We start from the raw sequence: 16,549 nt of genomic DNA, 5'->3' as shown, positions 1-16,549 counted from the left end.
TCACAAATACCCCAGATCTGGTGCCTAACATCAACACGGCCCCTCTTGAGAAGATACCTGCAGCCCTACCGTGCCTGGGGGTCCCCAATGGCCCCCATCCACCCTTTGACATGGAAGGAGAAGCGCCTGGGGTGGGGCTGCAGAACGTGCCCCACGGCAGTGGGGCAGGCGGGCGGGGGGGCCTGGAGGGAGATGTCCCCAGGGACACACGGCTGCCTCCTCTCCATGCCGTGGCCGTCCCCATGGGCACGGTGTGGGGGAGCCGCCCCGCGGCCCCTCTCCCCCTCCGGCCGTGTTTGTTCTCCTCGCGGCGCCCGTTATCAGAGCACAACACACACAGGAAGTCCTGTCTGGGATTGTCCATCCCCGGCCTGATTTATACAGGAAGAAAAGCATAAAAAGCCGCCCTTTCCCACCTCGGCAGCCACCTCCTGCCTGTGCGTGGCCATGGCACGAGGCGGCTGCCCAGGCCCGCCGCACCCGGGGCAGCCGGGCAGGGACGGCCGCCGGGAGGCACCGGGAAGCGCGGCGGTGGCAGCGGGGCTGATCCCGGCACAGCGGGCGATGGCGGCACCCCGCAGGTACCCAACGAGCCGCGGCCATCACCGCAGCGGGGACGGGGTGGATGGGGTGGGACGGGATGGGACGGGATGGGATGGGCGGCTGGTGCTGGGGGCAGTGGGAGTGTGTCCTCACCAGGGCTCTGAGTGGGATTTTGCCCCTGCTCAGGCAGGTACAACATTAGGAGCCCGGGGAGCCGGCTGAACACACAGCAGTGGCAAAGGGCTGCTGAAGCAAAAGGGGCTTTCGAGCATCCTTCGGCTGAGGCTGTGCGAGCCTCGCACGTGCTGAGCCGAGGAGCGTCTCCAGCGGTGGTTTGCTCAGAGCAGAGCCCAGCCTGCGGCGCTTAGGTTAACAGTCCCCTGGCCCTCAGGCTGCTTTCCAGGAGTGGAGAACTCAGGGGGTCGTTTTCACCTCTGTGCGTGTAGAGGAAAGCGGCAAACACTTGCAAAATACCTGTGAGATAGCTGGAAATTCTGAGCAAATCCCTTTTCTTTCCGTAACTCATTCTTTTTCCATCTGTCTGAAATCTCTGGTGCAACACCACGTTGTTCGTCCTCCTGCCTGCGCTCCCCTGCCTGTGCTCTCCCCTCCACACGGCAGGACCCGAAGCCGCGATGCTGCTGATTTCAGGTTGCTCTGCAACAGAGTTCAGCCCCTGGATGCGGGCAGGATGCAGGCAGGATGCGGTGCTGCAGGCAGGACACGGTGCTGCGGGCAGGGACCATCGCTGCTGTCACGCAGACCTGTGCTCACCCTGGCTAATGGCCAAGCTTAGAGTGTGCCCGTGCGTGCCAGGAGCTGGGCAAAGCCTCTCACATTCACAGCCATGGGACTGTAAGCCTGCTCTCTGCTTTCAGCCACCTGTGGGTCCTGCCGTCCTGGTCTGTGTCATTGCACAGTGCAGGCAAGAGGCTTTCAGTCCAGGATCTGGGGTTTTGAGGGATAAAAGGCTGGCCATGGACAGCAGCAGCTGGGATGCCCAGGCATGTCTGGCTGCACAGAGTAGGACCACAGCGGTGTATGGGTCTCGGTAGAAATAACCCAGCGTACTTCTTCCCAGGGTCTAACATCCACCAAATCAATTCCCTGGGCAGAGAATCAAACATAAGAAATAACACGGCTTTGTCAGCAGTAAAAGTGATTTACAAACAGATTGGGAAGCTCTGCCGCTGCTTGGGAAGCTGGGAGAGACAGATGCCCAGATGCAGTGGCTGGACCCTGAGCTGTCTCTGCTCTGGGTAACAGCAGCAAACACAGAGTCTGCCCTGGCACGTTCTGAATGCTCTTCCCTGTGACCCAGCATTCATTCTGCCGATTGAGTCAGTCCCCTCCATGCTGTGAAGCCACCAGCTCAGCACAAGCTTCCCGAGAGGTAAGGAAGAGAAATTGAACACGGGCCGCAGGCTCGCCTGAGCCATTTCCCAGCCTCTGCTGCTGCAGATGGGGCTGCTCAGGGGAGACAGATTTACAAACCTCAGCAAATGAGAGCGCACGACCCCGACTCGGTCCCAGCAGCAGCAGAAGGGAGGAACGCGGGGGGAGGCTGAGCTTTTAACTAAGGAAAGGGTCTCTGCAGCAGAACAGGGTGGTCACAAGTGTGGTTTCACTCTGTCCTTGCTTGGGTTCCTGTCGTGGCCGTAGCTGGGGAGGTGGCTGTGGAGCAGCTCCAATTAGTGCAGGTTTCTGGAGCTTTCTCCTGATAGAGAAGGAAAATCAGAGCAAATCCCAGCCCTGTGCAAATCGCTCTCCTGAGCTGCTCGCTGCGATGGCTGCGGTAAAGGGATGGAGCTGTGCATGCAGCCCACTGCAATCCCCACCACGCTCCTCAGGGAAGGACACAGAGGGAGCAGCAGTGTGGGGACCGTTCCCTGCTGACTAACACCACTTTTGCCAGGGAGATTTCACAGAAAGCCACAGAATTCAGTTTATTCCTGGGTGAGATGAATCATTTCCCAGCTTTCACACGGCAGCCATCGCTGCCTCCTCTAAATGTAGATAGGAACTCATCTGTGTGCACAGAAGGGAGAATAAACGTGGCTACAGGGCATTGCCCTGTTCATACATTCAGTGTTGCACAGCTGCAGCTCTATGTCTATGTCTCTATGGTCGCCTTAAGTTATGATGTCCTCAAGACGCTTAATGCTTGCAAAGTTCTTACTCAGGCAAAAAGAGTCCCTTTGTGGGACTCAAATCTCGGTCACGATTATGCATAGCTCTGGGCAAGTGGTGACGACAGAGCGAGCCCTATGGGCCAAGTACTCCTCTTGGTTTGACCTGCTTTGATCCCACTGACATCAGTGGGCTCCTCTAGATTTCCACTGAGATGACTGGTCTGCAGCTGACGCAACCCAGAACAATATGGGGCGTAATGGAGTAGCGGGAGGTCATTTTCCTCACGGAGCTCTGCAGAGCGGGCTGCTCCAAAGCCTACACATAAGCATCAAGTTTACAAAGAGCCTTATGAAGAGCAGTTTGTCCTAGCCCAGGAAAAGCCATTCCCCCTCTCTTCAGAAGCACCACAAATTCCTATTGCTTTAGCAAGTGCTTCCAGCTCTGTGCAAGCCTCCTGCAGAGGCCAGCGAGAGCCCATTGTACACAGCAGGGATGGGGGCAGCCGTGGCTGGAAGCAGCGGCACAGCTTTGCATCTGTATATGTGTCACTCTTCTGTCTGTCCCCATCCGTCTGTCTCCATCTGCCACCGCTGCAGACACGGCCCCAGCTTGGGGAAGCACTCGTGTGCTCGGGCACGTCCCGTTTGCTGCCATGGGCTGTGAGCACTCCTCCCTGAAGAGAGGGCTCCTGATGTGGGACCTGAGCACTGATCTCCCATTAATTCTCCTCTGTTAATCATTCCTTTCTCATGCCTACAAAACCAGACCAAAGTTGAGTTCCAGCCCCCTCATGGGCTCTAGGGAATGGGGAGGTGGGTGAAACCCTCACCCAGAGCCAGCCCCGTGCCTTGGCCAGCGCTCAGCAAGCCTCAGAGCTCACATTGGTGGTAAAAGCAGTGGGAGACAAGGAGCTTTTGACATTGCTAAATCAAAGAGGGAGGATGGGCAGAAATATTTCACTCTTGGCTTGGAGACAAGCATGAATATGAGATACCGTGGGAGCACGCTTCTGGTGTGCAAGGGGGGAGCGCTGCAGGAAACATGGGAAGGCTCCAGCCCAGCGAGGACTTCACATTCAGACACTCGCTGGCAGGAGCCAAAGCCTGTGACTGCCGCTGTCAGACACCCATCACACCGGTACTGACAGAGCCAACAGGCCTGATCCTCCCCCCCTGCACTGGTGCAACCCCTCTGCTTCCAGGGGAGCTTTGCCAGGCTGTGTCCTGGGGGATTTCCTCCCACCACCATGGATATTAGCATATAAGACATTGAACCCTCCTTAGGAGGATTAAATGCTCTTTTAACGGGCTATATGCCGTCCTTAAGCAGCTGGCACAGGCACTTGCTTGAGCAAAGGCTTGACCCAGTAAACGGAACTGAAAAGCAAACATTTTGTGATTAAAGTACTTGCAGTGTGGAGATGCTGCGATGCATTTGGGGAACAATTGCCTGATGGCTGAGGAGGCTCTAATGGGGACCCCGAAAGGCGATGTGCTTAGTCCTGTGATGGGTGTCAGTGTCCCGCAAGGAGCTGAAAGATGAGTGCATGAGGGGTGCTGGGGGTGAGTCCACCCCCTTCTCACCATCGACTTGACACTCGTGCAAGGGTCACCTGGGCAGTGGGGAACTTGTATACACCCGGGACAGTGTCAGCAGGAACGGGGCATCCCGTTTCCTTGGGTTCCTGGAAAATCCCAGCCTTAGTGTGACCTCCATTGCAAGCTCGTGTGAGAGAGAGGAGGATGCTCCTATACACCCGCAGTGCATCCTGCCCTGTGCGGCAGGGAAGGGACGGTGTCCCCGGGCCCTACCACCGGCACTACAGTGCTGACCCATGCACCAGTGAGGGTTTGTGCAGTGGGCTCAGTGCCAGACACAAGAACCTTGTGGCCACGATCCTGCTTTCATCCTCCACCCCACCCCACAAGGGCATTGGGGAGCATCCGGGGGGCCCCTCACTGTGGGCAGGGGCTGGTCACTGATCTCTGCCTGCATGACCAGGGGAGCGTAACACCGTTTTCTGTTCACACAGTAAGAAACCAAGATGCTCCATAAGGAAAGGACCCGTGCCCAGGACAAATGATGGAGCACAGCGGATGAGGTGAGTGCCTTGTCTGCGAGATCTAATCCTGTGCTTTCAGTGTGGTCAGACAAAAGCTTTCCATTGGTTTCCAAGTGCACTTTGCAGTTATTAGGCGAGTTGAGCATCATCTCCCCCATGCAGCACAGAACACAATCACACTCTGTGCAATGAGGTAATTGCCAACCTCTCAAGGCTCTGGGGAAAAGTTGCCTGGGCTTTGTGCTCGTGAGATTGAGCTGAAAACATTCCCTAGAGGTGGGCTGGATCCAGAGAGGGAGCAAACCCACTTGTGCCCTCTGAGATGCTGTGGGACGTGGAGCTGCGCTTCCACCAGCACCAGAAGCCTTTCCTGTGCTGCTGGGGGATCCCATCTCCATGTGCTTCTGGAGCTCCACCTTCCCCAGCACATTCTAGCGCTGATCCCGCTCCCTTCCTCAGGGAGCAGCTCACCAAAGCAGTTTATACTCTGTGTACACGGGTCCATCCAGCACCCCACACATCGAGCACCCATCAGCTTCCCTGGAAGGTGCAGCTCCAGCTCAATCAACAGCCTCAGCGTAACCTTGAGGAAATAGGAGGGATGGGCCAGGTCCCGGTTGCTCCTTTGGAGCCATTGTGTAACCGGTAAATATTTCCTTTACATGCCTACACGCTTTCAAAATATAATTGCAAAGCGTAATGGGAACAAATATTCCCGGGGGCTGTATCCTGCCATTCATCTGCTCAGCAGCCCCCTGCCATCCCCGAGGCTGGGTCTGTGCATGGGCAGGCGCCTGAGCCACTGCAGAAACAATAATCCTCTGGCTCTCATTTCCCAGAGCAAGCTGCAGACAAAACAAGTGGCAGCTTGGCACAACCCGAGCTGCACAGTTTGCTTTGATAACGCCCAAGGAATCCTTTCAGCATCCCTGGGGGCTTGCTGGGAACCAGCCTCCCTGTCCTGGCACTTCATCGCCTGCTCCCGGAGGACTTTGCTGTTGTAATGAGCTCAGGGGGATTAACGGGGCATGGGGGGCTGTGTGTGGACCAGGGCGGTGTTAGGTCTCTAACCTAGGGAAGGGTGATGTCTCCTCTTGGAATTATCTGTCCTCCTGGGGGTGCAGACCCAGCTATAGCGGTTTTCAGCAAAGAGAAACGAATTCACTCTGGCCGCTGGAGAGGGACCATTTCACCCTGGGCCAGGGGCTGTGCTGGGATCTCCCTCTCTTGCCATTAATCCCCAGCCCACCCAAGCGAGCTGCTCTGCGGGGGAGGAACCTCGTGTCCCCACAGTGTGGGGCAGGCAGAGGCTGTGGGGCTCAGCCTGCTCTAAGGACTCCGCAGGTGAGGCTCCGGATCAGTGCAGGGACCGGGCTCCCCCATAACCCCCATCTCCATCGGGATAAGCTCCGCAGCGGCAGCACACGGGGCACAGCACCAGTGCCAGGCTCCCCCGGAGGGGATCCCGCTTTGTCCCTGCCCCCCCCAAAGGACCAAGCTTCCCGGGGGTCCCGCCGTGTCCCCGGGTCCCTGCTCCCCGCCGGGGGCAGGTGGCGGCTGTCGGGGCCGGCGGGGCGGGGGCAGGCGGAGGCTCCCCGGGCCCCGGCGCTTCCCCCCGGCCGGAGGCTCCGTTTTCCTCCCGCCTGAGCTCATTGGGCCGGGGCGGAGGGACCGGCTCGGGCCGGGGCAGGAAACGCGCGGGGGCCGCGGCGCGGCGGTGACTCCGGCTCCGGCACCGGTGAGTCCCGGCGGCCGCATCCTCCGGCGGGGAGGGACGGGACGGGACGGGCGCGGGGCGGCGTTTGGCGGAGCGGGACCGGGACTGGGACTCGCTGCGGCAGCGCGGGAGGGGAGGGGAGGGGGGGGCTGCGGCGGGGCTGCGGGAAGAGCCCGCCCGGCCGGGGGGGTGGGGGGGCAGCGCCTGGAGACCGGGTTCGGTCTGCTCGGGAAGAGGGGAACAGCCCCGCGACGGGGCCGCGGTATCCGGGGTACCCCCATCCCTGCATCCACCCCCGGGCACCCGCGTCCTGCACTCTCCACACCCCCCGGGATACCCTGATCCCTGCAGGCCCCCCGGGATACCCTGATCCCTGCAGCCCCCCCCCGGGATACCCTGATCCCTGCAGCCCCCCCCCGGGATACCCTGATCCCTGCAGCCCCCCCCCCCGGGATACCCTGATCCCTGCAGCCCCCCCGGGATACCCGTGTCCTGCGCCCCGCTGCAGAGTCCCCTCCTCGCTCCATCCTGCACCCGCATCCCAGCCAGCACAGAGAGCAGCGGGAGGCGTGCAGCAGGGAAAATCCCCCTCCGGGGGGGGGGGGGGGGGTTGGCTCTCAGGGCAGGTCCACACGCAGTTAGGAGCAGCGGTTTCACCTGCAGAACCAGGCCAGGAGGCTTGGAAAGGTGCAGCTGTGGCGTTCCCATAGGGATGATTTCATCCTCCTGAGGGACTGGGTTCTCTTGCTCCACTTTGCAGGCAGACCCTGATTCCTGCTGCTGCATCAGCTGGGGTTTAGCCTTGGTTTCATGGGCAGAGCTGGACAAACCCACTCGCTGGGCTGGATTTTCCCGTGGTTGCTGTGGCAAGAGCAGGCTTGGGAGAGTTATGGGAATGTTTCTGGCTGTGAAGGGCTCCAAACTCATCGGGGCAGCGCCCCTGAAACAGCAGAAGCTCAGATGCACCCACACGGCTTCACTTGCCAGAGCACGAGGCTTCACCTCTTCATTCGAGTGACTTAGAAAGGCAGTGACAGAACGACAAAACTCTCTATCCTTCTTGAGCATGAAAAGCTTTTCCTTTTGTGCTTTGAAAGAGGAGGATTAGAATAGGTGGTGGCAAGAGGCTGGGGCATCCTCCGCGGCTTTAAAGAGGCTGATTTTCATCAACTCGTTACAAATCGAGTGGAGAGTATCAGATTTTCCGCTTTTGGAACAACTCCTGCTATGAGAGCCGCTGTGGGACCCGGAGGGATGCTCTGACCGCTCGTGGTGGGGCAGCGCTGCTCTTGAGTGAAACAAACTCTGTTTTAGGCTTGTGCCCCGCGTTTCTTGCCTTGCCCACAGGGAAACTCCCGCAGCACGGGAATCCTGTGGGAGGCTGGAGTTGGTTGGCAGCAGCTGACTTCTGGAGCAGCAGCACCGGGCTGGGGATGTGGGGCTGTGAGGGAAAGGTCCCAGGATAGCCCTGGAAACAGAGGCTGAGCGAGCAGTGAGGAGCACACCGGTGCCCTGGGGTGTCTTGGGGAAGACTGGGGAGAAAGGAGGTTTCTTCACTGTGTTCCCTGCAGGCCACCCAAGATTTGATCTGGAGGTACCATAGATCAGCCACTAAAGACTGAATTTATTGCTGTGTTGGAGAGGAATGGAGGCTTTGGATCACCAAAATCCTCCTCACAGCCTCAAAGCTGGGCTTGAAGCTAGGGTGGTTACTGTGGGTCTGGGCATCAGCAGTTCCCTGCTGGGCTGTGCTCCATGGGAATAGCTCACGGGGCTGTAGGATGGGGTGGGGATGTGGTTGTCCCTCCTGTCCTGGAGCCAGAGGCTCAGCTTTTGCAGTGCTGCTGAACTCAGGGTCTGGATGAGGGTCCGATGGTGTTTTATAGCAAACCGGTTGAATTGCTGTGACACAAAGCCTGTTGCTCAGCCAGGCAGAGCCGTGTGCTCCACTCAGGGATGGAGCAGGGAGGGGAGGGGCAGCTCAGCCAGTGTCCCCCTTGCTCAGCACCATCATCATGGACACGTGCTCAAAGCATGTGGTATTAGGGGGCAGGAAGGCTGCTTTCTCTCCATGCCTATCTCTGCACCTCTCCATGCCTCAGTTTCTCCACCTGCATGAAGGAAAAGATGATTCTGAGTGCTCAGGAGAAGGGCTTTGGGAACTGCTGGGTCAGCAGGTTTGGGATGGTTATTCCTAACAACGTGCCTTGGAGTTAGGAATTGTCCCAGAAGAGTTTGGGAATGAGCCTGCAGCTCTCCAGTCTAATCCCCCTCATATCATCGAGGGATTTCATACAGCTTATGTGCAGCTCTCCGTATTTCCAGTCGCGGAGGATGCGTCTTGTGTGGCCTCCCTGTAAAGCCGCTCCTTCCTCAAGGTTTAATCAGAAAGATTGATTCTTTCTTTAACTGGGGTATCTTTAAGGTGGGTTCTAACTGCTGCCATCCGGAGGCCAAGAGTATTGTTTAAGTTAGATACTGTTTAAATTGGGTATTGTTTAAACTGGATACTGTTTAAATTGGGTATTGTTTAAACTGGATACTGTTTAAATTGGATATTGTGACCTTCTTCAGCCTTGTTTCATGTGTCCTCTGCTAGAGAATCAAAGCCTCTCTATGTGTGACTCGGTCAGTGCTGGCTCTGCAGACGGTACATTTGCCCCTCACAGCACTTTTCTCTGGCTAGAGCTTGTATTTTAAAGAGAAGATCAGATTTCAGTGTTGTGGTGGGAAAACGCAGCTCTACAATGCTCTATGGATTAAGAAATTAGGGGCCATTGTTTTGCCCTCGCTGCCTGGAGTTGGCAGCGTGTTTCATGTGGCACAGGTCCCCTCCCTGCCACCCGACAAGCAGCAGCATGGCCCCTGGTGCCATGAGAGCATCCCCTGTGTGCTGAGCCTGGTGTGCCCAAGGGTGAGGCACTGCCACGGCTTAAACGCGTGGGGCAAAGCGGGTTTGTCCTGGGGGAGCGCCCACCCGCTGGGGTTCAACTCGGCAACGGCCCTGTGCTTTGGCACATGACGCCAGCAAGCATGCTTCTGCCCCAGCCCTCCTGTGTCCACCCGGCGCCATCGCTCTGACCCCGAGCGGCTCCCCGTCGGATGTCTCCGGTGGGATGGATGCTGCGTGCTCACTCTGCTCTTGTCTCTCCGCAGGGATCCCCGCTGAAGGACCCGACATGCGGTAGGAGCCAGCGCTTCCCACCGGAGCCAGCCTGGGGGGTTCCGCGCAGCCCGGGGCGCGGCGGCAGGACCGGGACATGCCCCGAGGCGGCTGCCTCCTCCTCGGACTCCTCCTCGCCCTCAGCGTGGCCGGCGCGGCCGGGCTGGCCCGGGCAGGGTAAGCCCCTCTCTGCCTGCACCTCCCGTGTGTGCCCCCATCAGGCCCTGAGCTGTCCATGAGTTGTTATTGCCTCTTTCAAGCGCATCCTTGTACAGAAATACCCCTGCAACCTCGTCACACCTATCGCCTTGCAAACAAACCATCGGGGAGGATGCAGCATTCCAGCTCTCAGGGGATGCCCAGTCCAGGCACAGAACGCCCCTGTGGGTTGTTGCTCACTGTGGTGCATGGTTCTGTGAGCATGGTGCTGGCAGCTCCAGTGATTCCCCTTCCTGGGCCAGGGGTCCAGTTCAGTGCCCTGGATCGCAGCACAGCTGGGCAGGCCCAGCTCCATTCCCACCAGGTCAGAAGGAACCCAGAGCCTGGTTTCATCCCAGCCCAAAAGGAGCAGGAACTCAACGCCCACCCCAGACACAGCTCGTTGTCTGCAGAGCTTGGTTCTGCACTGAAACCCTCTCCTCTGGCGTTAAGCCTTTTCCATTCTGGTGGTGGCTGAAGCACAGCCTGAGCTGGAGCTTTATCCTCCATCTGCAAACAAACAATTGCCATTTAAAACCTGCATCTTCTATAGCATCAACAGTGAGGCTGGGGGGAGCTTTTGGAGTTAATAGAAGCCATCTGATGGCCATGCTAATTCCCAGGCTTTTATTTGTCTCTAATTGGGCTGGGAGGCTGGGGTGAGCAGAGAAGCTCCTCAGCAGGACTGAGCTGCCGGGGCTGGGAAATGCTGGAAAAAGGGAATTATAACCAAGACCCCTTTGGCTGTGAACCTGGGGGCAGTTTTGAGCAGATCACCGTTACCTCAGGGAGACTTCTCTTTGGCCTCTACTTTTCCTCGGTGGGCCTGACCCTCCCTGTGAAATCATCTCCTGGTGAGCACATTTGTGGAATGCAAAAGTCTCAAAGGAAAAGTCCTCCCCTAAAGTGAGTGATTTCAGGGGCAGGGAGGCGATGGGTGGAAGAACTGCTCTGCGTAGATCCCCCCTAGATCCCGGCTCCAGCGGCTCCCCTGGGATGGGTCCGAGGGGAGGAAGAGCCTGAGCACCCCCAAGGGTTGAAGCCTGAGGTGCCCTCCCGGTCCCTGGGGGCTCGGGCCCTGCCATGCCCACGGTGCTCAGAGAGGAGGGGATGCTGTGAGCTCAGGAGGGGTGCGCTGGGCCTGACCCATCCGCTCTGCTCAGCCGCAGGGTCTGCGCCACGGGGCCACGGAGCCGCGCCGTTGCCTCCACCGAGTCCCACGTGCAGCCCGTGTACCAGCCCTACCTCACCACCTGCCAGGGCCACCTCTGCAGCACGTACAGGTGAGGATGCTGCCCGCACCACGGACCCCAGCCTGGACGGGGGAATCCTGCCCCGATCCGTGGGGAAGGGGCTCCCAGCCCCTGGGAATGGGTGCTTGGGGGAGATGCTCAGCCCTATCCTTGCCTTGCAGGACCATCTACAGGGTTGCCTACCGGCAGGTGTACAGGCAGCTGCCCCAGCCCGTGGCCTCGTGCTGTCCCGGCTGGAGCAGAGCTGATGGACACGCACTCGGCTGCAACAGAGGTAAGATGCTGCTGTGCCACCCCGCTGCCTGTGCTCATCCTTACCTCAGGCCCCATGGGCCAGGCAGCTCATGGCCCTGGATGCGGTCCTCCCTCGGTTACCAGCGTTGCCCCTCAGGTAGAGCGTCTCTGTAGGGAAGCATTTACATTTCTGGCATCACAACCAGACGCTGTTCAATTTCTGATTAACTCCCTGCCTTCCCCTGCTGCCTCGCAGGCATTTTTCCTTTGGGATCACTTACTACCTTTCTACCAGAGGATAAATAAAATGAGTAAGTCCTTTCCATACAAATCAGCAGTAATGGAATAGAAATGCTTTCAGGAGGCACAAAACAGATGCAGAACGCATCAGCAGATAGTCCATCCCCAGCCCATGCCTATCAGCCATCCTCCCTCCTGCTGTGCTGCCTGCAGGTGCTTTGGCCCTTCTCCAGGCTGCATCCCAAGGTCCTGTTCATTCTATTCTGTTTATTCAGCTCTCCTATGGAGCCAGGCTGAGCGTGCTGGGTGATTCAGCCTGAAGAAGAGAAGGCTCCTGAAGGGGAGACCTTAGAGCAGCTCCAGTGCCTAAAGGGGCTGCAGGAAAGCTGGAGAGGGGCTTGGGACAAGGGGAATGGCTTGAACCTGCCCGAGGGGAGGCTGAGATGAGCTCTTAGGCAGAAGCTCTTCCCTGTGAGGGTGCTGAGGCGCTGGCACAGGGTGCCCAGAGAAGCTGTGGCTGCCCCATCCGTGGCAGTGCTCAAGGCCAGGCTGGACTCAGGGGCTGGTGGGTGCTGTCGGTGATGCTGCGGTTGTTTTCTGTCCCTCAGCTCTGTGCTCGGGGCCGTGCCAGCACGGCGGCACCTGCGCCCTCCCCGACAGATGCATCTGCCCCCCCGGCTGGACGGGACGAGCCTGCCAGACAGGTACGGGCTGGGCTGGGGGCACCAAGGTGGCCGTGGGGCTCCAGAGGCCCTCAGCTCCCAGCCCTTGGTGCGGGACAGGGACCAGCACGTGCCTGGTGCTCAGAGCACAGCGGGAACCAGGGTGTGACCCCTCCGCACACCACATCCTGCTCCAGGGCAGTGGCGCTGGGTGCTCTGGCCAGGAAGGGGTGGGAAGCTCAGCTCCCAGGGGAGCCCTGACCTCCCTCTGGCTGCCCCAGGGCTCCCAGCCCCCGTGCGTCACCCCCGGCACCCAGCGCGGCTCTGCGCGGGGTCCGTGCGAGCCCAGGCTCCGCCGTGGTTCTGCCGAGCAGCCCTGGCGCTGGGGGGAGGCCTGAGACGTGTGTTTGTCGCCACCCATCTCCCAGGCGTCGTAAACCCCACTTGGGTGCAGACACCAAACCTGTGAACTGAAAACACCCCGGGTGGAGGGGAAGGGGGCCCGAGGAGCGGCAGGCACCCAGCTCCAGGGCAGCCCCTGCTCCTCACCAGGAGACGGGGAATGGGCAGCATTGAGCACGCTGGGCTGAGCTCGGCGCTGACAGCCCCGGCTCCAGCGCGGGGCGGGGGGGGAAGCATTTTCCCAGTGCCTAAAACAGCTTCTCCGGGCGTGGGAAGAGGCTCAGCTCCCCTTGCGCTGTGGGAACAGCTTCAGGAACTGCCCCGTGCGAGGAGCGGCCATGGGCTCTGCGCACACCGCTCCTCGCCACGGCGCCTGCAGCCAAAACCCCGGCCGTAAATGAGAGCCGAGCGCTGCCGGCACAGGGCTGGGGCCTCGGGTACAGCTCCCGGGTTGGGCTCTTTTGAGGGCAGAGGGTCCCACTGGGGTTAGTGCAGGTTTACCCCAGCCTGGGGCAGGGGGAAAGGCTGCCCCGGGTTTTGGGGGGCTTGCGCTCAGCCCCTGCAGTGCTGAGAGCACCCAGAGGTGCACCCAGCACCAGCTCAGTCTGTCCCACTGCGTCCCCAACCCTGTGCATGGCTGAGCCCTCACACCCAGCAGCGCCCTGAGCCGCACCTCTGGTTTCAGACGTGGATGAATGCGCCGGGCAGAGCCATGGGTGCAGCCAACTCTGCCTCAACACAGCCGGGAGCTTCCAGTGCGCCTGCCGGGACGGCTTCAGCCTCACTGCTGACCGCAAGAGCTGCCAGCCCCTGGTGCCAGCGCCGGAGCCAGGAGCCTTCAGCCACGCAGGTAACGTCCCCCTTCAGTGGGAGCTGGGATTAACACCCCGCACCCCAGGGCGGCTGGAGCAGGAGAGGGGACGGCAGCCAGAGCCCCTCAGCTTTATTCTTGGTGACCTCTGCCAGCCAACCAACCTCCCTGCACACACACCCAGCCTCTGCCTCTCTGCAAGGCTGACGGAGCCTGGCCATGGGCTGTGGTGCCCCGGATGCGGCTGTTCCTTCCATCACCATCATCACCATCATCATCGTCACCATCCCTCCCGCAGGGAGCCCGCAGCGCGAGGAGCAGCGGCGCCGCTGGTGACGGCCCATTATTACTTTTGGTACGCGCTGTGACACTTCAAACTCGTACCGTGAGTAATAATGCGCCGGGGCCAGCACAGGCAGCGCACGCCAGGAGAGCAGGGCACGTCTGCAGGGCTCCCACGAGCCGCCCGCCTGTGTCCCCCGCGCAGGGCAGACCCTGGTGCTGACCGCTCTGACGCAGGCACGGAAGGCCGGGCTTCACCACGTCCTGCCCTTTAAGCATCACCCCATTGCCTGAAAACTTCCCGCTTTGTTGCAGGTACCCAGCAGCAAGCAGAGGCTTGTGCCTGGGAGCAGCAGGCCTGGATCAGTGCTTGGAGCAGGCGGTGCATCCAAATGATGCTCCAGGGACTGATGCCAGGGGCTCAGTACAGGGGGAGTGGAAGGCACCAGAGCTTGGCCTGAGCTCTGCAGCGCATTCTCTGCCCAGCACGTTCCCCTTCACTGCAGGCAATGGGCATTAACTCACTGAGCTTCTCCTGGTCCCTTTCTCAGGTCCCCCCAGTGAAGTGAAGGAAGAACTGAAAGAGCTGAGGAGCAGAGTGGAAGCGCTGGAGCAGGTAAAACCTGCAGCATGGACCCTCCCTGCCATGTCCTTACCACCCCGGAGCAGCTCGAGGCCATACTCAGCCTGCTCCCCCCCGGATTGCTGCAGCCAGGGTTTCCCTCCATCCTGGCTCTATTTATAACTTCCTCCTGGGCTCAGATGCTGCAGGATCCCCCCTGCGCTCCAGGGGTTCCAGCCCCACAGCCCTTTGACCACAACCGAAGCTCCTGAGTGGTTTGGTGGGTGCTGCACCCCACGGGCACACGCTCAGGGCCTCCCTTCTCCCCACAGAAGCTGCAGTTGGTGCTGGCCCCCTTCCACAACCTCATGCCTTCCGTGCCCGAGGACGTCGGCGCAGACCCCATCAGCCGCTTGTCCCACTCCCTGCAGCAGCTGGACAGGATCGAGTCCCTGAGCGAGCAGATCTCCTTCCTTGAGGAGCGCCTGGAGACGTGTGAGTGCCTGGAGCAGGGCTGGAGCATCTCACTGCTCCACCCCGGCCCCGGGGAGCCGATGTGGGCCAGCGCCATCAGGAACACATGTGCCACTCAATGTCTCCCTAAGCTCAGCAGCCTGTAATTAATAGCAGATGAACACAAGCAGCCCATTAGCTCCATTGCAGAGCTGGTTCTGTGGCTGCACCATCTGACTGCCCTCATAGCAGTCGGCAGCCCCAAGGCTGGCATGTGGGAAGGCAGCTCTGGGGCAGAAGCAGTGGTCGCATCCCAGATGGGGCGGCTGTTCCCTCCTTGTGCTGCTCTAACTCAGCCCTTAGGAGAGGAACCCCAGCTCTGAGGAAATGAGCAGCCCCCAAGTCCATCAGGAAGGGTCAGGGAGCGCAGAAGGAGGCAGATTTACGAGCCTGGGAAGGTTCAGATGTTTCCCTTTGAAGTCCATGGACCAGGGAGGGTCCCCGAGTAGCAGACTCTGAAGAAGAGCCCCTGGTGAGAGCTGTCGTGGGTCTTGCCCATCCCCGCATGGCCCCGAGGTGCGCGCAGAGCTCTCTGCAGCTTTGCTTTGGCCACTGTTTCAACAGGCACATTAACTGCAGTCAAACAAGCCCAGAAACCAGGCCCGGTGCTCGCAAAGACTTGAGGGGAAACCGTTTCAGGGCAGAGCCGTCCCAGGTCACTGCCTGCGGTAATGGCTTAGCTAGAAAAGACCTCAAAGAACCTGTTTGAAGAGCAAGTGGCAGCAAACAGCCACTTAACCACCTCAGGGAGGGGCAATCATCAGAAGCAGTGAGTGCTCCAGCACACCCAGCTTCCCAGTAGTGCCCCGTACATACCATTAGTGACAGCCGAGGAATGCGAGCACTATCACAGGGCGACAGGGATGTATTCCAAGGGATGACTCCCAGGTCCTGGAATTAACTTCTGCCAAGCCTGGCCCAGCAAGCAAAACTTGGTTTTGTCCCTCTCCTGGTCTTGGAAGTCCCTGGAGGACACAGGACTGTCCCTTAGTGCTCCAGCGAGCACTGGGGCCTGCAGGGCACCCCATGGAGCTCAGGACCACGCTTTCTGTGCCTTGTGCAGCTGAGGCACCACTGCACACTCCCATTATCTGCCCAGTGGGGATGTGTGTAAGGAATAAAACCCATTTCCTCTTTTAAACCACCAGCAAAGGCACAAGGTCAGGCCTTGTCCGAGGCTGAAGGACCCCAGCGCAGCAGTGGGAAGCAGTGGGGAAGGAGACCAACCCACCCCCGGCTGACACCACTGCCGCTTGTCTCCCCTCTTCCCAGGTTCCTGCAAGAATGAACTCTAGCGAGCACCGAGGAACTGGAGCGAGCTGAGCGCAGCCACAGCCCTGACCTCGCTGTCCAGCCCCAGGCTGGGGACGAAGCCGCATCACCTGCAGGAAGGCACGGGGTGGCAGGAGAGGGCTGGTTTCCCAGCAGCATCTCCATTCTCTCTCCCAGCTCACCTCAGCAGAGGTCATGCAGTTACTTCCAGACTGGACTCTGCACCCTCAGCATCTCACCCCTACCTGTGCAAGAGCGGAAAATAAACCCCTTCCCGTGTGCCCCGAGTGCCTGTGCCGGAGGCTGCACCGTGCCCTGCTTCACCCTTCACTCAGCACCACGCTGGGCACAGGGCGGGTTGTGCTGCCTGCCCAGGGGCACAGAGCTGCTCCTGCCCGCACACCGGGGGACACGTCCTGTGGTTGGGGGACTGTGGCCACAAAGGGTTGTGCAGAGGGACAGCCCCAAGCCAGGCACCACGGCAGGGGATGAGCGCAGCCAA

At 59.8% G+C, this 16,549-nt stretch overlaps 1 protein-coding gene across 3 annotated transcripts; it reads left to right on the top strand.

Annotated features, from left to right (window-relative positions):
* The first annotated feature begins 403 nt into the window (after positions 1-403).
* Positions 404-16,334, top strand: EGFL7 (EGF like domain multiple 7). Of its 3 annotated transcripts, XM_061476558.1 has the most exons (10): positions 517-581; positions 4,709-4,777; positions 9,612-9,795; positions 10,980-11,099; positions 11,231-11,343; positions 12,152-12,247; positions 13,293-13,457; positions 14,252-14,316; positions 14,595-14,757; positions 16,048-16,334. In XM_061476558.1, exons 3-10 carry the CDS (start codon positions 9,716-9,718, stop codon positions 16,068-16,070), a joined length of 825 nt encoding a protein of 274 aa, XP_061332542.1. In that variant the 5' UTR covers positions 517-581; positions 4,709-4,777; positions 9,612-9,715; the 3' UTR covers positions 16,071-16,334. The 3 variants fall into 3 exon arrangements, with proteins under 3 accessions (XP_061332540.1, XP_061332541.1, XP_061332542.1); XM_061476556.1 differs by lacking the exon at positions 9,612-9,795 and having other exon boundaries at positions 404-581; XM_061476557.1 differs by lacking the exons at positions 9,612-9,795; positions 12,152-12,247 and having other exon boundaries at positions 404-581.
* The last annotated feature ends 215 nt before the right edge of the window (positions 16,335-16,549 follow it).

Source organism: Pezoporus flaviventris, unplaced genomic scaffold (assembly GCF_033815535.1).
Source record: "Pezoporus flaviventris isolate CSIRO_AGI_PZ_B2104156 unplaced genomic scaffold, CSIRO_AGI_Pfla_v1 ptg000097l, whole genome shotgun sequence".
NCBI lineage: Eukaryota > Metazoa > Chordata > Aves > Psittaciformes > Psittacidae > Pezoporus > Pezoporus flaviventris.
Note: the sequence above shows the minus strand (reverse complement) of the source record. Positions and strands in the feature narration are given on the sequence as shown.